The sequence below is a fragment of the Helianthus annuus genome, chromosome 9, assembly GCF_002127325.2.
Source record: "Helianthus annuus cultivar XRQ/B chromosome 9, HanXRQr2.0-SUNRISE, whole genome shotgun sequence".
In the NCBI taxonomy this organism is placed as follows: domain Eukaryota; kingdom Viridiplantae; phylum Streptophyta; class Magnoliopsida; order Asterales; family Asteraceae; genus Helianthus; species Helianthus annuus.
Window position 1 is genome coordinate 136,460,107 of NC_035441.2, and position 19,986 is coordinate 136,480,092.

Here is a 19,986-nt window from a genome sequence, read left to right on the forward strand (position 1 = left end):
TGGAACGGGGTAGAGAAGGTTTTTGGGCTTGTCATAGAGTGTCGGGATTTCCAAGATTCTTTATTAAGTTTTATTTTTATTTATTTACAATCCTATTCGTCATGATTTATTTAAAACGTTACATAAGATAAATTACTTATTAGGGCATAACATGCCTTTTTAAAATTTCATTTATATACAAGTTCACATACCTCACGGGGGATCACTCAACACTCGGCCGAAGATGTATTTTAGTGAATCACTCGAGAGCGACATGGAACTTACTCCTACCATAAGCTTGCCAAGCAATCAATCTTCCTCCTTTTTTAACTATATTCCTTTGTAAATATCAAGAGGACTTTTGGGGTGAAGGCTTAGGCTTGAGTTAAAGGTAGGTGGTTGGGTTAGTGGTTAGTAAAAGGGCGAAAGGCGTAAAAAGCGTCGGTTTTCGTAAGACTTTTTATTTTGTAACTTTTTATTTTGATGAAGTACTTTTTCTTTTTCAAACAAAGTTCTTTTTTTGATAAACTTGTTTATTTATTTCTTTTGGCTTCATCGTCATCATTTTTTTTAATAAGGAAGTCATAAGAAAAACCGAGCTTTGTTACTAAAATAAAGGGTAAAAAAATTAAAAAAAAGTTTTGGTGGGTAAAAGGGTGTTTGTTATGGGTTAACAAATGAAAAGGTTTAGGCTCAAAGGGGTTAACTAGGGGGATTTTGGGTAGGTGGTAAAAAAAGAAAAATAATGGTGTAGAAATAAAAAGGGTTAGTCCTAATGCCTCCATCATTTACTTACTCGGGTTTAAGTTGGTAAGGACCAGGAATGTATCGTCGTGGCAAGTTCTAGAGTCATAAGAACCAAGCGGCTATTCACACAAGAAACGTAAAATGAGCATTTAGTTTAAAGATGTGTATTTGTATGCTCAATAAAGGCTCAAAACTCACTTTTTGTGGGAATGGGTTTTTATGTGCTCAAGTATATATAATCAAATTTTAACAAAACTTGTAATGTCGTTTCATAATTTTCTTATGTTGGTTCTTTTTATCACAACGCTATCGGTTGTAAATTTGTAAAAATATAACCTTTTTAGAACTTAAAATTCCCAAATTAAACCTAGACAGGTAAAAAAAGTGAAAATTTTTGAAAAAAAATTGGGGTGATTAGCGGTTCCAATAGAGTTTTGTGTAAGGCTTGTAATTAGGACTTGCAAGATTCAAGGTTTTAGCATCCCCCCCCCCCACACTTAAATTACACATTGTCCTCAATGTGTCCCAAAAATAAGTTTTTAGGTTGATTGAATGTGTAAAAAGGTGTGAAAAAGCAAAAATTTATGTTGCTGGGCGTCTGGACACGGCCCCGTGGTGTCCGGGCACGGCCCCGTGTTCAGATCGCCAGTAATTGAAATTAGTAAAAAGAAACAGAAGCCTGGGCACGGGGTCGTGTTCAGCGAGCACGCCTCGTGTCCAGTTACCTGAATTGGGCATTTTCTGCAGATGGTTGGGCACGGGCCGTGTTGGGTGAGCACGGCCCCGTGCTGAATTTGCTGTAATGAAGAAAACTTGTCGGGTGGCCCTGTTTTTGTGCATGGGGTGCTGGTTCAAGTTTCCCTTGGAATCCTTCACCATCCCGAGTGTGTTTTATTCCTGAAAATTAAAACTAAACTAGAAAGCATAAAAATTAATCTAAACTAAACAAAGGATAGCTCCGCGGAATGCCTCCGTGGTGCGCTACGTTTATAAGGGTCCTTGGCTAGACCCAAAGCCTGGTCATATGTTACCCAAGTGGGATGTTTTGCATCCCATGCTGCACCGTCGGAGAGCATCAGCCAAACTTGAGTCTATGACCTTCATGTAGTTGACCGGGTCGTCGTCCTCTACTTTCTTTCCAACTCCAAACTTCATCTCCTTGTCCCCAATCCTCAATGTTAGTGTTCCATCATTCATATCTACCACTGCTTGGGCCGTCTAGGAATGGCCTACCTAGAATGAGTGGGACTTTGGTATCTTCCTCCATATCTAGTATGACAAAGTCGGCCAGGAAGACAAATAAGCCGACTTTGACCAATAGATTTTCAGCGACACCTTGCGGAAATTTGACGGACCTATCGGCGAGTTGTATGCTCATTTTTGTAGGGCTTGTTTTCCCTGAGTCGGTTGAACATTGATGCGGGGATGAGGTTGATGCTAGCCCCAAGATCGGCTAGTGCATTGTGAATGGGGGATTCCCCAATCGAACAAGGAATTGTGAAGCTTCCAGGGTCAATCTTCTTTTGCGGGAGTTTGTTGAGTAGTAGAGCGGAGCATTCTTCGCCTAAATTAACTAGTTGCAATGATTCAATTTTCCTTTTATTAGTGAGGAAGTCCCTCATAAATTTTGAATATTTAGGCATTTGAGTTAGGACTTCGATAAATGGAATATTAACATGCAATTGTTTTAGTAAATTTTCGAATTTTGCGAATTGCTTATCGGTCTTTTGACAAATTAACCGACCGGGTTATGGAACCGGAGGAGTCTTAGTGGGCTCTTGAATTGGTGAAGAAGCCTTCTCTTGTTGGGGCGTGGGTGGAGTTGCGGTTTGGCTAGATTGGCTTCTTTCAGTTGGCGGTAATGGAGCCTCCTCGGGACCCACGGTACGGTTTCTCAAGGTGATGAGATGTACTTGCGCCTTTGGGTTGGTTTCGGTATTACTTGGTAACGCGCCTTGTGTCTCTCGGAGAAATTTTGAGCTAATTGATTCAATTGTTTTTCAATGTTTTGAATACTAGCTTGTTGATTTCTGAAATTCGATTCTAATTGTTGAAATCGATCCGAGTTTTTCTTTTCGGTGTCGGAGATGAGGCGAGATACAGTATCTTCAAGCCTTTCTCGTCCACCTTGTTGTTGAGAGAAATTTTGAGACTCGTTTCTTGGTTGTTGAAAGTTTGTTCGTTGGTTAAGATTTTTTTGGTTACTACCATTGCCGGGTTCTCTCCGACCAAGGTTAGGGTGGTTACGCCATCCTTGGTTGTAGGTACCCGTTGGAGGACCCGACGGCCTAGGTCTATTGTCAATGTAGTTTACCGATTCTGTATGATTATCTACTTCTTTCATACAACTCCAATTTTCATGTGGCCCACCACACCCCTCACAAGCCATAACTGAGGCCGTTTTTGCCATCTCTAGCTTTTTGATATTTGAAGAAAGAGCCTCGATTTGAGCTTGTAAAGAGGTGCTTTCGTCAACCTTATGGGCGCCCGGGGCAATAGATTTATTGCCTCAGGGAGTGTGCCACTGAAAATTGGTTTGGGCAATTTCCTCAATTTGATTATATATTTCATTTGGGCGACGATTACCTAAAAGTCCCCCGTAGCTAGAGTCAAGTGTTTGTCTTGTGTGTGGCAACAACCCATTATAGAAAGTGGATACTTGTTGCCATACCGCAAGACCGTGATAAGGACACTTTCTTAGTAGCTCCTTGAACCTTTCCCAAGTTTCGTATAAGGATTCCCCATCCTCTTGTGAATATGTATTAATTTCAGTTATTAATTTAGCCGTTTTAGCAGGAGGGAAATATTTATATAGAAACTTTTGGGCTAGTTCATCCCAGGTGTTTACCGAGCCAACTGGGAGGGTATTGAGCCAAGCCTTAGCTCGGTCCTTTAGTGAGAATGGAAACATTCGAAGGTGGATGTCGTCGTTTGATGCTCCATTGATCCGAAAGGTATAACATATTTCTAAGAAATTAGTAATATGTAGATGGGGATACTCGTCCGCAAGCCCATGGAAGGTTGCGAAGTTTTGAAGCATTTCTATCAAATGCGGCCGAAATTCGAAGTTGTTGGCTTAGACATTCGGTGCATTGATAGCGGCACCGAGATTACCTACGGTGGGTCGTAGGTAATCCATGAGGGTACGTTGGTCCGCTATTGGAAGTGGATCTCCCGAAACTTTCTCTTGATTTTTAGCTTTAAGTCTTCTTCTTAGAAAGCGTTCGGGTTCGTCTAGGGTTCTTTTATGTCTCTATTAGAACTGGAGTTCATACACAACGTGGAAAGTTCAGATGTGGCGCCTGGGTTCCAAGTCCTGCAATAAAAACAAAAAGAACGTTGGTCAGAAGCTTCACCACGGCCCCGTGTTCAAATGAACACGGCCCGTGGTCGGAGATACAGTGATTGTTTTCCGGATCCCTGTTACTGGGGAGTTCGACACGGCCCCGTGTTGCACCGACACAGCCCCATGCTCAACTCTCTGTAACTCGGAAAATAAAAACTGCCAATAACAATACTGGGCACGGCCCGTGTCCGACCAGGCACGGCCCGTGCTGAGCTCTGCAGAAACTGAAAATCTAAGTAAAATCCTAAAAAAAACAGAAAAATTAGAAAAAACGATTAGGCTGTTGATTCCTAACTTTCTTAAAATCCTTGTGTCCCCGGCAACGGCGCCAAAAACTTGATGCGCGTGTGGTGTTATAGGTTTTTATGTATATTTTTAGCCCTTTTTACACGTTAGTCAAGTTTTAAATTTATGAAAACGATATTTTACTAACACCAAACATACATATGGGCAAGTGCACCCATTGTGAGCGTAGTATAGTGTTGGTAAGATACCGAGGTCGTCCAAGGACACAAGAGCTTTTAATACCGGTTTATCCTCAACATTTAATCAAATCAAAAGTTTAGAAAAAGGTTTTAAACTAGAAAATAAAAACTAAAAATGCTGAAAAATAAAAATAAAAGTAAAAACAGATAGACAAGATGAATCACTTGGATCCGACTCGTGTGTAGTGTAACCTTTGATTATTTCCGCACTTTTGCATTTTTTAAGAGATTATCTTAGTTATTGTAGTAGACCCCTCTTTTGAAGGTGATGTTACCCTCAACCCAGTAGTTTGAGTCAGCAAGGATACAATCCTAAAGGGTCGGATTATTTGAAAGATAATTAATTAAGTTATTAATGCATAATGTGGTAGGCCCCTCTTTTGAAGGTGACGTTACCCTCGGCTAAGTAGTCTGAGTCAGCAGGGATACAGTCCTAAGTAGCCGGGTTAAAGTTTTAATAGTAGCTTACATATGAGGGGATCAAAGAGTTTGGACCCCCGCCATCCAATACCGGTCGGTATTGAAGGAGGTCCTACTAAATTTGACCCAGGTCCTTGCAGGATCTATACACTGAACAAGACAAGACTCTTACCAAACCATTCCCTTAACCCCCGACCAGGTAGCCAACATATCTCCATATAGACCGTGGAGATATGAATGGTGAAAATCTTTTATTTTATATAGACAGTAAAATAATGCCAAGACACCACGGACAAACGATAAGGAAGAATCACCTTCAACATAAGAAACTAGTTATTAAAGTCATTAATACATAACCAAATAAAAAGTGCGAAAAGATTAAAAATAAAAAGTATTACACTAGACACTTGTCTTCACCAAGTGATGTAAGAGACTTAGGCAAATATGGCCTGTAATTGTTAAGAACTCTTACGCTCAATCTTGGATCCCGAGATGACTCACACACTCTATGATGGATGATGGATGATGGTGGTGGATGATGGTGTTGTGATGGTGGTGGTGGGTGGGTGAAGTGTGAGAGAGGTGGTGTGCCAAGGGATGGTTTGCAAATGAGCAAGCACCCCTATTTATAGCCTGATCAACAGCTCGGGCACGGCCCCGTGTCCATCCTCCTTCTCTTTCTTCATTAATTGCAGTTTGTCTGCATTAGTTGACCATGCCCCCCGTGTCCGCTGGGCACGACCCCATGTGCAGAAGCGTATCTGTACTATCAATATTTCCTCAGATTCTGCGAATCTTAGAGTTGACCACGGCCCCGTGTCTGCTGGGCACGCCCCCGTGCTGGGTGATAGAAGCTTCTACAACTTTGTCTCTTCTGCAGACACTTGGTCACGCCCCCGTGCTCATTGAGCACGGGGCGTGTTCAGCCTTCTGTTCTCTTGTTTTTGCTTGGGAAGATGCTGTCGGGGGGTCGAGCATGCCACGTTTATTCCTTTTCTTGTATTTATGTTAGATTTAGCCGCCTTTTTGCTTCTTTTGTTCATTTGAGCTCATTTAATCCTGAAAATACAAAAGGAAGACAAAAACACACTTTTTCCAACATTAATACTAAAAAAAGGTTAGTTTTATACCGCATTTGATGTAATTTATATGTTGCATTTTGTGCATATCATGATCTTCCAAATCTTCACTGTCACCAGTCTCTTTCTTCTTTCGAAGCATCTTCACTGGCTGTTTCGACTTTCGTATGAAATCAGCCTCCTTTTCTATAATTTTTGTCCATTTCATGCAGCAAAATATTATAGAGTTTACACCCTTTCAGCCAAAATGTTATCTTTTTTGGCGTTTTACTGTCACACCCTGACTTTTGCGGAAGCGTGATTATTGGTGTGACTTTCTTAATACCATAGCATTCAATCATAACAATGCTATATGATAAAACCATAAGATGTTCATCCATAAAATTTAGTTTGAAAATATCACAACATACTTGTTTGAAACGTAGACACCAAATTTTAAGTTACAACCACAACATGTTTAAATGAGTTCACGAAGACTCAACAAAAGACCTTAACTAAAACCGAGTTTAGAAACATGTATCCCGTCTAGGAATAAGATACATCTCATAAACCCTACGACCCCGGATGACATCTTTTATTCATGACGCAGCTTGAAAACATGCAACACCTGCCAGATCCACTTAATTCCCTGAAATACATGTAATTTGAAAACATCAACAAAAGTTGAGCGAGTTCATGTGTTTCGTATATGTATGTATAAACCTTTGTAAACAGTATTCGTAAATCCCAGTATGAAAGCAAACAAGGAAAAGATCACCAATGGTTTGCAAGGACACCGATATGTGTGACGGTGTAGGAAGACTCAAACCTAGCAAATTTATACTAGGCTTCCGGCTGGAAGACATAGTCACCCTATGGGCCACCCTGGTCCTCATGGGTGTGGGCTCGCTACACCCAAATAGATCTATCACTCATGCCCCTCGGTCCTTATACGAGGATTAATGGTCTCAAGTATCCGCCTACCCATTCACATGATCTATGGTACTTTCCTAGGCTAACCATACCAATTGTATTTGTATGTAATCCTTTTCTAACATGTATTTCACCCCCGAAGTTAATAAACAAAACAGTTTAAAGAAAAGGGGGACATGAACTCACTGTTTTGCGTCTTCGGTACTCGTAACCCAAATCTCGTCAGCAACCACGACTAGCTACAATGTACTAGGGTCTATTAGACGAACGGGCCATGCCTTGCCTTAGTATTTATGTTTTTGAGTTACGCTTCTTTTATGTCTTCAATATTATTCCAAGTTATAATTACTTGTTAAAATAATTAATATTTCAACTTAAATTATATTTATAATTTTTGGAATAATTGTTAACCAATATTTTTGTAATAATACTTCTCAAGTATTTATACTTATATTTCATTCCCAAGGATGGGGGTATCTCATACATGTATTTTCGTATGCTCATACTTGATTATTCCGGAATATTGAATAAATATCCAATATTTATTTCCAAAACACATGTTTTAAGGAATATCACTTAGAAAAATTATTCATAATCTTTCTTTTGGTAAAACTATTTGTAGTTCCAAATTAATATATTTTCAAGTCTCACTTTAGAAAATATATATAAACTTATTTTGTCCAAAATAATGTATTTCAAGAAAATATATATTTTTCTCAAAAATCATATATCTTCTAAATATATTATGAAAATATATTTTTACGCCCAAAAATAATATATTTTCTCCTTGTCGAAAATATGATATTCTTTGTAATAATAATAAAAATCATATTTTCATTTCTTTCGTATCCAAAATAATATTTACCAAAAATATATTTATAACGGTATTTTCCGGAATATTTTTGTAAGTTACGTTCTTGCGTTCGGTTCCACAATATTTTGTGTGTAACTTATATATATATTCCTTATGATTTTTGGTATTATTTTGGATTGAAATTTCTTGGTATTTTGTTAAGTTATATTACTTTAAATCCTAAAATAATATAACTAATACACAAAGTATACAACTAATCACCCACAATGTGTCTAATGTAAATATATATTCTAAATACATATTTATCCATTTTTATTTATAAAAACCAACCTCCAATACTTGTATTTTTGTAACAAAATCTATGGCAAAGTTTATATTGAAAACCATAGTTTAATCACACTTGTGAATATTTGTTTAGAAAATATTTTTCTAAGTGTTTATATTTTTATAAAATTTTGCCATAGTTTCCCCTAAAGATAGAGGTGTCCATGCTATCAAAGCATATCATTTTCTTTTCAAAATCATCACAAACAATCAACAATCAATCTACACTTACCGAGTGCCTAAACAATGCTATCTACATAAAAATCATGAACTTGAATTTTCATAAAGACTTGTAGTAACTTTATAGTGTGTTTAGTAGATTTAGTTACCCTTTAAAGTGCATTTACTTCTTTATAAACTTCATTCTTGAAAGATTTAGGTGTTTACAACTTACTAGATGATTTTTCCAAGAATCATTCTCTTGAATTTTTCTTGTAAACAATGTATTCTTATACTTGTTTTACCACTAGAAACATGGTTAGTTTCTTTTAAAATAATGTTCATGAAAATCTTGTGATTTAACTTGGTTTCTTTGGAAAACTATTTTTGAAATCATTCAAATTTATGTCTAGTAACATATTACATACTTCATCATTCACAAAATCATTTTCATTTTTCAAGTTCATGAAAACATAAAGCATGATGATCTTGGTCTTTCACAAGATCATCACCTTAACTTACTAGATCATGTGTTTAATCACAATCTAGTAGGTTTCTTATGATGTCTAACATCACTAACACAAATCATCAATCATCATGAAGCAAATAAACACAAATCAACATGTATTCATATGTTAATAAGCTTATGTTAAAGTTTCATGATTAAGTTCTTTAGTGTTCTACATGATTTTCATCACATAACATCTTTTAACCAACAAAATTAGAAGTAACAAAGGGTTATAAGGGCCTTACTACTAGCTTTATGGCTAGGGATGAACACAAGAAGTTGTAGATGACAAATTTGTTGGATAAAAGCAAGTAAGAAAGGTCCTTCCACTTCCAATGCCACCAAGCTTCCTTATGTACCCTCAAACACCTTTGTATGGCCTTAGAATGGATGAGCTTGAATGAATGGTGATGGTGGCAGATGGTTGTGGGTTCGGCCGAGAGCCAAGGAGAGGGGAAGGGAGTGAAGGTGCTGTGAAGTATGGAAGGTAATGAAGATCATAGTCTAGTGGTTAAGTTATATAACACTCCAACATGTGCTTATCCATTGGATTTTATGTTCTCTAAGTACCATGCAAATCTATTAAACAATTGTAATAAAATCAAATGTGTAAGGGGCCTTGGTGGATGTGAGATAGTGGGGGGGGGGGTATAGGTGTAGCTTCAAATCATCTAGTTTGTTTAAAGTTCAAATCCAAGTATATAGTTAGTTAAGTTAGTTACTAGATATTTTAGGAGGTGTCATGATGTTCGAGGATCATAACTAGCTCAGAAATATTAAAACAATGCTTCTAGTGTAATTTTGGTGTTTCGGGTAGTGTCTGGTTGTTCGGTTAGATACTGGTTCGTTAAAGTGCTAAACTATACCGTTTAGTGATCTTTATGTACCCTTTTGTGACACTTTTAATTCCCGACACTTAGGAAAGCATTCAGGACCATTTAGTCATATTTTTGCATGTTACTAGCTTGTTAAATTGATGATTTTTGCTGAAATGTGCTAAATTCAGCACTTTAAGTGGGTTTTAGGCACTTTTCGGCACTCAAACTATCACTTAGGAATGCAGTTTTGTGATCCTCACTTTCCTACACACTATACTAGTGTAGTACCTTGTCTCTGGCCCATACGGGGTCTCAAAACATCGTCCGTCTATGTACTGAACTTTGTCAGCATTTTTCTGAGTTATCCGCTAACTGTGCTAGCTGTGCTTTGTGCATCGTCTATGTCGATAAAGTTTGTATGTAAAAATGATGTGACATTATGAAATGTGATGCACATGTAAGTATGACACAAAAATCAGGAAGCAGTCATTTGTAATTCAGCACAGTCATTAAGCACTAATCATGGTTAATTAAATTGTACGGATACCTGGATTTTTTACGGTTGTCACATTTACTGAGAAAAAGAACGCCACAAAATAAACCATCTTAAAACTGTAAATTTGATCATGCTAAAATCAATAAAGTGTTGCTGTATGGTGATGGATAACATTGTTAATCCTCAGTTAAGAAAGATAACTGACAATGTTGTCCACATCATACAGCTACACTTTATTGACAGCAATATATTTCATGTTTGGCTTTACTGGCGTTTATCAGTCGAATGGTATATATTAAATATGACTTTTGGGGTTTTTTTTGTGTGTTTTTTAATTGAAGGTCTGAGTTGTTGTATATATAGGATTTTTTGGCCGTTTTTTTAGGCGGGATTTTACTATAATTAAGTTTGGCGTTTTATATCTAATGACGTTTTTAGCAGAATGCTGTGTGATTTTTGTTTTGGCGTTTTATTTTCATGAGATGGTTTTTGTTTGGAGTAGTCAAAAGACGCTTTTACCCTTAATGAAGCGCGTCCACGTAATAAAATTGATGTTATTTACGAAAATGCCACCGCGCTAATCTAGTCCATAGATTGTTTTGATCGGACGATCCATAAGCGTTCTCACACTTTCTACCATTTTCTCTAAATCCCGACCCTATATATATATATATATATATATATATATATATATATATATAGGAGAAGGATCATTTAGGAACCACCCTTTATTGCGAGAACCGGGAGAACCAATGTGAACACAACCAAAAATACCTAAAAATAGCTAAAAAACACATAATTTTTTTTAATATTTTTTAATGAAAAATTGCTAGATTTCGTTATTAAAATTTTAAAAAAAAATTGCTACTAAAAGTAGCGATTTTTACATAAAAAATATTAAAAAAAAATTGTGTGATTTTTTAGACTTTTTTAGGTTTTTGGGGGGGTTTAGTTTTTAGCATTTAGCTTGGGTGAGGGGTGAGGGGGTTTAGTTTTTTTTTTTTTTTTGAGGGGGGGGGGATGTTAGGTTTTTTTAGATTTTTTTGTTGTGTTCACATTGGTTCTCCCAATAAAGGTGGTTCTCGCATGAATCCCACCCTATATATATATATATATATAGGGAGAGGATCATGAGAAAACTAGATATAATGAGAAAACTAGAAAACTAACTAAAATTCACTAAAAAGGAGGGGGAGGGAGACTTTTAATGAAGGAGGGGTAAAATTGGAAAAAAAATATATAACTTTTCAAACATTTCCCATTTCTCCATACGTTATCATTTTGAAACAAAAATGGCACCATAAGATCACAAATTTTCTTATCTTTCATTCAAGTATATTCGAGCATATTTTTTATGACATAAAAAAAGATTTATGGTGTCGTCTTGTTTTCAACACTATTATTATAGTAGTGCACATGTGCAATATAACATGTACTACAATTGCATTACATGCTTAAAATTAGCTTTTTGAGTCTAGTTTAGCTTTTAGGGTTAGTTTTTTTGGAGGATTAGGATTAGGTTTTTGGGTGTGGGGGGGGGGGGGTTAGGTTTTTGGGGGGTGGGGTGGGGGGTTTAGGTTTTTTTCGGGTTTATGTTTAGGGTTTAGTTTTAGGTTTTTGGGGGGGAGGGGGTGGAGGGTTTAGGTTTTTGGGGGTTGGGGGGGTTAGGCTTTTGGTGGGAGGGTGAATTTAGGTTTTTGGGGGGGTGGGGTGGGGGGTTTAGGTTTTTTTCGGGTTTATGTTTAGGGTCTAGTTTTAGGTTTTTGGGGGGTGGGGGTGGGGGGGGTTTAGGTTTTTGGGGGTGGGGGGTTAGGCTTTTGGTGGGAGGGTGAATTTAGGTTTTTGGGGGGTGGGGTGGGGGGGTTTAGGTTTTTGGGGGGTGGGTTAAGTGGTTTAGGCTTTCCGTATTAGTGCACATGTGCAGTACAACAATTTTTTTTTTTTTTGAAAATTTTTTTCCATACATAAAAAGTAGCGATTTTTCTTTAAAAACTTGTAAAAAAAAAAATTGGTATTTTTTTAGGTTTTTTTAGTTAGTTTTTTTGTTTTCTCATTTAAACTAGTTTTCTCATGATCCATCCCCTATATATATATATATATATATATATAGCCTAAAAAACATACCAATTTTTTTTTGCATACCAATTTTCGCTATTTAAATTATATAAAAAAACTTTTTTTTTCAAATTTTTTTTTGTAGTGCACATGTGTAATAGTACACGTGTGTATGTGTACTACACATGTGAATTATTACACATGTGCACTACAATTATTTTTTTATATTGTGCATTTCAGACACTATTGTGTTTTATAAGTGAGGGGTGTGTTTAATTGTGAAAACTGGTATAACACAATGTGAAGAAATCGGAAACTGATAAAACATAACGTCAAGAAATAACGAACGTGTTTTATGTTTCGAAATATGAGGGGTGTGTTTAATTCTGAAAATTGATATAATACAACCGTAAACTAATAAAACACAATGTTAAGAAATGATGAGTTTGTTTTATGTTTCGAACTTCGGGTGAATTAACCGTGTATATGAATGATTTAACTGCCAATTTTGAATAGTTAATAGACATAAGCTTCCATAAAAATAACTTTTTATTGTTATGGTATAAAATCTTCTATAAATTGTTGTAGTTATTCAATTACCTTAAATCTCTTTAGTAAAATAACACTAGATGCCACATGTCACAAGGAGATTGCTTCCTACACTTTGTAGGGAAAGTAGGATTTGTAGCCAACTCCTACCCTATATATATGGTGCTACAAAGTCCATTTTTCCTACAAAGTGTACAAAGTCATAAAACACCACAATTTCAATCATAAAACACACTTAAAACCCACAAATAACAGAGTGAAGATCACTAAAACACAATAGCAAAACCCTAACAATCCATAAAAACTTCATACACACCATCATAGAACATTAGAACTATAAATATAAAACACAACATGATAATCAACATAAAACACACTAATGTTAGTCATTTGATAATCAAAGCCTTATCATCTAAAACACAACATGATAATCAACATAAAACACACTAATGTTAGTCATTCGATAATCAAAGCCTTATCATCTAAAACACAACACAAAACCCACAGATATGGCGTTTTAGTAATCTTCACTTTGTTATTTTTGGGTTTTGAGTGTGTTTTATGGCTGACATTATGGTGTTCTATGACTTTTTACACTTTGTAGGAAAAAAAGACTTTGTAGGAACTCCCACCCTATATATATATATATATATATATATATATATATATATATATATATATATATATATATATATATAGTGGAGGGTTCAAATAAGAAGAATTTTTTTGTAAAAAGAAAAAAAAAGTTTCAACCAATAAGAATATTTCATTTTACTTCATTTAATATTTGCATTTAATTTTAATGTAAGGGTATATTTGTAAACTTACATAGATTATTAATTTTTAGTCTTCCTCTTTAATAGTTAACTATATTTAATTTGTAACTTATTTTCAAAATTTTTTTCAAATAATCAAAAAATAATAATTTAGAGTGTAGGATAAATTACTATGTGTGTAGGATAAACTACGAGTAGTGTAGGATAATTTTAAATATGTGTAGGATAAATTACGAGTTTGTAAGATAAATTTAAATATGTGTAGAATAAATTTTGAAATGTGTAGGATAAGTTTTTATGTGTGTAGACCAAAAAAAAAAATTAGTGTATAGGATGACTGTCTTTATGACTAATCAATTAGTTAAAGATAGTAATAAACGAGAAAAAAGAAAAACTACTTAATATTTTACAGTTGTACCATTTGTTGTTTTTTCTTCTCAATTAAATTTTATTCTTAAATGAACCTCCCATTGTGTATATATGTATGTATGTATGTATGTATGTATGTATGTATGTATGTATGTATGTATGTATGTATGTATGTATGTATGTATGTATGTATGTATGTATGTATGTATGTATGTATGTATGTATGTATGTATGTATGTATGTATGTATGTATGTATGTATGTATGTATGTATGTATGTATGTATGTATGTATGTATGTATGTATGTATGTATGTATGTATGTATGTATGTATGTATGTATGTATGTATGTATGTATGTATGTATGTATGTATGTATGTATGTATGTATGTATGTATGTATGTATGTATGTATGTATGTATGTATGTATGTATGTATGTATGTATAATGACTAAATGTTGATTAATAAAGCCCTAACTAACCTTTTCATAATACCCTTTTAGCAGCATTTTTTTCTCAATAAAACCCAATCGAAGCCCCTTCATAACACATAGCCTTAGGTGTGGATGGGAGCTTTATTGACAAATTAGGGGGTTCGTATTGAAATTCGCTAGTCATTGTCATAATTTTCAATTGGTGTTTACAACTTCACATGCTAAATTATTAAAGGGGGTACAAAGTGGATGCGACAACACTTAGGAGACGACAAGGAGCGAGACCAGCAGGAACACCACATCGGTGATCAGTGGCGGAGCCAGAAATTTTTTCTTATGGTGTCATTTTTTATGGATATTTTGGGTTATAGTAACCCGGAGTCGAACTTTTTTGGATCGGTTCGGATCTAGTCGGGTCAAATTAGATAATAAAAGCAAATATCACAGTAAAAGTACAATGTCATTGAATAAAAACATATAATAAAATTACAAAGTCATAATGCATTTAATAGTTGCTATGTACGCATTTTCATGTTTTGAGAACGATTCATAATTTTTCAATGGCCTCTTACAAAAAAATAAATAAATAAACCCTCTTTTTCATTATAACAAACAAATGCACACATCATTGAGATCAAACATCCTATTAGGTTAAACAATAGAAACAAAATCAATTAGACATAAGACTATAATGCTTAGTGGATTAGAAAAAATAAAATATGAGCATGGACCTTTAATAATTTAAATTATACTAATTAAATTCAAGTAACTGGGCTTAATTTTTTTAATATAAATTTGTTTATTATGTAATTCTTTTAGAAGAAAACAAAACAATGGTGTCGCTCGTAAAAAACAATGGTGTCGCTCGAATTTTTTCTATTATACGTTGTATTTGCTACATAAAATTCAATGGTGTCGGACGACACCGTTGTTTAAAGTGTGGCTCCGCCACTGTCGGTGATGCGATACCGCCCTAAAAACTACCCTAGCAACATGGCTAATCCAAACTCAACCCAGTTGTTATCGTTTAAGTAGCCGCTGAACTACTATTTTTTAATTTTCCTAATTGATAAAAATTAGTCTCTATATATACCATTTAACATCTTCATATTTTTCATACCATTCTTAATCATTCTCTCTCAATATTGTTATTACATTATTATTTTATATTTTATTACATCACTTCAATGGATTCAACCTATAGTAATGCTAGTTAAACGGGTTGAAGACGAAACAAAGGCAAATGTACGGTGCTCAAAATCCACCACCCTTTCCCACAAATTTCACAAAAGCAACCCCAATTCTTGCAATTTTCAATTTTTGCTACAACATTCGTACAATGAGTTCCACGTCTCGCGGAATCAACCTAACATTGATCCATTGTAAACACAAGACCCAAACCTTGCCTAGTGTCAACCTAAAGACCAACAATCTGACAAGTCAAGTGACAAAACCCCACTCATCACACAAACCAACAAAGACTCTAATGTTTCAAAAGACTTGAAAGAAGATGCATTGGCCAAGGATTGAATTAGATTCTCGAAAGACCACAAAAATAGGAATAAACAATAATCTGGTTATTTTTGGAAGTGGATCCTTGGAAAGTATGAATCACAACTAGGGACTGTTGGTCGGACTGTCCATCAACTTAATTCAAAATGCAAGAATACAAAGTGTGGCCTTAAAATTTTTTATTTTGTATTAGTCTCTATCGATTTTATTTATTTTTTAATTGAAAAAGTAGTTTGAAGGATAGAATAGATGAGAAAGATCAATTCTGAAGGTTAGGAATGGATTAGATTAATTTATATTAATGCGTGTTTAAAAGATCTATAATTTTTTTAAAATAAGATAACATAATCTTAATTATAAATAATATTTTGGTGACAATGTTATCCAAGTGACAAGTGACATCGGAACAACTATTTTTATGTTTTGGACTAGGAGAATTGCCGATGTGGAGCCCGTTTATATTGGTGGGCTTTTGACGTTTTGCTGCAAAAGATCTTAGGAAAATGATAAAATTTGTGGAATATTTTAATATAGTTGAAATAATGTTGCGGCAAAATATCATATGTGTTTTTTCCACCTATCAGTTGTTTGTTTTTGTATAATTCAAAATTCTACTTATTAAAGAGATAACTGAAGACTGATCAACTATAAATGGCTATGTTTAGTAAATTGTATTTTATGAAATCAGAAGGGAGAGTGAGCCTAAACAAGGGCATTGGGCCTTGAAGGGTCTGTAAAAACACATGATCGTCTATCGAGATTCTGAAAAATAAAAAAACAACCGGACCAAGGGTTTTAATTTTAACAATGGACAATCACAACTCAGAATCGATAGACATTTGCGATTCAGTTTTTCAAAAAACTGATTTTATTATTACTATTGAATTTGTTAATGATATTAATCAACTGAATTTTATGATGGTTTTGATGATTTAGGATTTTGATTCGAATTAGTGATTAGTGATAATCAATAGCAACGAATTTTCGTGTTTCACATGTTTTTAATTACTTAGGTGTTATATAAGTTTCCTTTAGTTATAGAATTTTGGAGTAATGATTTCTTCACATAGAATTTAGAATTCCTGGCTACGGTTTTAGGGTTTGTAATTACGAGAGTTTAAAATGTAAGGAAACACAATAAGGGAAAATTCTTATATGAAGAAAAATTCAAAGAACCGATAATTAGAAGACCGAGAATCAGTGCAGATGGATTCAAAAAGTTAAGCGGGGTTCAAGCTGAAGGTCTAATCGGTCCGTTCACAATTCAAGAGGTACGTAGTGCGGTGTGGGATTGTGGTATCAACAAGTCGCCGGGACCGGATGGGGTAACTTTTAAACTAATTAAATCATATTGGGAGGATATGAAGGGGCTTATTATGGAGGTAATGAATCAGTTCTTTACACACGGATCTATCCATCATTCGTGCAGTGCTTCGTTCATAGCCCTTATACCAAAGGTAGTAGACCCTATCACTTTTTCAGATTTTAGACCAATATCTCTAGTGGGTGTGGTAAATAAGATAATTTCGAAAGTATTAGCTAATAGAATTAAAGGCGTCATTAAGAGTATTGTCTCGAATGTTCAATCGGTCTTTATGTCAGACAGGAACATAATCGATGGTCCTCTAGTTATAAATGAAGTGATGGGTTGGGCAAAAAAGTCGGGGAAGAATCTATTTGTTTTCAAAGCAGATATAGAAAAAGCCTATGATACTTTGAATTGGAAATTTTTGATCTCCGTCTTAGCACATATGGGATTTCCTCCAAAGCGGAGGAATTGAGTTATGGGTATATTATTCGCAGGTAGAGGATTAGTATTGGTAAACGGCTCACCAACGGGGGAATTTCAGTACAAAAGAGGACTAAGACAGGGCGATCCCTTATCTCCTTTCCTCTTTATTATTGCTATGGAAGCGTTACACGTCATGATGGAGAATGCAAAAGAAAATAATATTTTTCATGGTATAAAATTACAAAGGAACGGCCCTTATTTGACCCACATGCTATATGCAGACGACTCTATATTCATTGGAGAGTGGGAGAATGATAATGTGAGAAATCTCAAAAGAATTCTCCGCATTTTCTACTTAATCTTAGGCTTAAAGGTAAATTCGAGAAAGAGTCATTTATACGGGGTTAGGAACCAGTCAGGAGGACGTGAAGAATATGGCAACATTTTTCAATTGTAAGGAAGGTAAATTCCCATTTGTGTATCTCGGGTTAAAAGTTGGAGCAAATTTGAACAGAATCGTTAATTGGAAGGAAATAATTGATTTGTTTAACAAAAGACTTTCTAATTGGAAGGCTAAGAATCTATCTTTCGCCGGTAAAGTTATTTGGGTAGTTTACCTAACTACTATCTGTCTCTCTATAAATGTCCGAATGGGGTCCTAAGGGTACTAGAAGGGATACGTAGAAAATTCCTATGGGGAGGCTGTAATATGATTAAAAAGATTAGGTGGGTAAAATGGGAAAAATGGTGGCTTCGAAGATTTTGGGGGTCTTGGTATTGGAAACTTAAAGGACGAACTTGGCTCTCCTAGCTAAGTGGTGGTGGAGGATAAAAATGGAAGCAGACAGTCTTTGGGCAAGGGTAATAGGATCGTTACATGAAAGCCAAAGGAAAGTGGAATCTATACCGTTTAAAAAAAATACTTAACGGGTGTGTGGAGGAACATTGGGGAGATTGCTAAAGATTTCATGAAAAATAACATCAACATAAAGAATAACTTCAAAAGTAAAGTGGGTTTGGGAGATAAAACTTTATTTTGGGTAGATACGTGGATTGGCAATGATCCGTTGATGGTGCAATATCCAAATCTCTATGTATTAGTAGCAAAGAAGAAAGCAAAGATTAAGGAACTTTACAATAATATGAATGGGGGTACATTTTGGGATTGGGCATGGACCAGGGCTCCGAACACTGATGTGGAGAAACAAGAGATCGATTCTCTAAAGGTACAATTACAACAACAAAAAAGGTCTCATGTCGGGGACATTTGGGTTTGGAGGAATCATGAACATCAAGAATTTAGTGTCAAAAATGTGAAACTTACATTAGGCCGAAACCTGGATTTGAACTCATCTCCGAGTATGTTTTGCTGGAACAGTTGGGCGACCGGTAAAAGTGCAGCTTTCGTATGGCGAGCAATAGAAAACAAGATTCCATCAGTCGTGGCATTGAGAGACAGAGGCATAAACCTGCAGGACGTTACCTGCAAAATATGTGGAGCTCGAGATGAATCTGCAGAACATATTCTGCTGAGTTGCAACTTGGCGGCAAGATTATGGGAGGCAGTGAAAAACTGGACCAAAACACAGTCGGTCAACATAAATGGCAGCATAGCGGAACTGTTACAATCGATACTCGAAGGTCAAAGGAGTCGACATAGGAGAAAAATGTTACACGCAATAGCAATACAATCGATGTGGATTTTATGGAAAAACATAAACGAAAAAGTTTTCACAGGCAAACTGAGATCGGCCCAGATGATTATCGAGGATATAAAGGATACGTCATTCCAAGGTGTGAAACTACGATCAAAATATAGCTCGATCACAAAACAAGAATGGTGGGATTTCAATTTTATCTTGTAGAGAAAGACTTGTTTTCTTTCCTTTTATTCCTTTTTTGTTCTATTTTTGTTTCCTTTTTGTTTTTGTAATTTGGTCAGCTGCTGGCTGAATCGTTTGTGTATTGGTTTTATGAATGAAAGTTTCGTTGGCCATTCAAAAAACAATTGTTAATAAATTGTATTTTACATAAGGGAAAATGCCACAGAAATGTAATCAAGTTTACCGAGTGTTTTAATTAGGTGTTTCAAATTGATATATGTGGTATTATTTTTTAATAGGAAGTATAACGTTGTATAAGTTTTATAGACATACGGTTGTGGTGGGACTTATGGGTTGGGAATGAACCTCTCAAAAATAAATTTCCAGATTTGTATGGTATAGAAAAAGAAAAAGCGGTGCGGATCGAAGATTGTTTTGAGTTTGTTAATCAAAACAAGATTTGGAAATGGAGATGGAAAAAGCACAGTCTCGATTAAAAAGAGACTGATGATCTAAAGGAGTTGGAAAATCTGCTAGAGAAGGTAAACTTGTCTAGTGAAGGGGATCGTTGGGAATGGACGGGGGACAATAAGGGAGGCTTTACGGTTGCGTCTATGAAGTCACTTTTGTTTAAATCGAAACAGGTTACG

The 19,986-nt window shown here is 35.4% G+C and overlaps 1 protein-coding gene and 1 non-coding gene across 2 annotated transcripts; both read left to right on the plus strand.

Moving 5' to 3' along the window:
- Positions 1–3,401: 3,401 nt before the first annotated feature.
- On the plus strand, positions 3,402–3,508 carry LOC118482411. Its single transcript, XR_004868451.1, has one exon. It is a non-coding gene; the product is annotated as a small nucleolar RNA R71 (small nucleolar RNA).
- A 15,075-nt stretch (positions 3,509–18,583) lies between these two features.
- Positions 18,584–19,378, plus strand: LOC110876420. Its single transcript, XM_022124593.1, has one exon. The coding sequence runs from the start codon at positions 18,584–18,586 to the stop codon at positions 19,376–19,378; it is 795 nt and encodes a 264-aa protein (XP_021980285.1).
- The last annotated feature ends 608 nt before the right edge of the window (positions 19,379–19,986 follow it).

Bases quoted from the DNA above. Each gene is read 5' to 3' on its own strand.
- LOC110876420 (XM_022124593.1), top strand. From the start codon at position 18,584: ATGGTGCAATATCCAAATCTCTATGTATTAGTAGCAAAGAAGAAAGCA.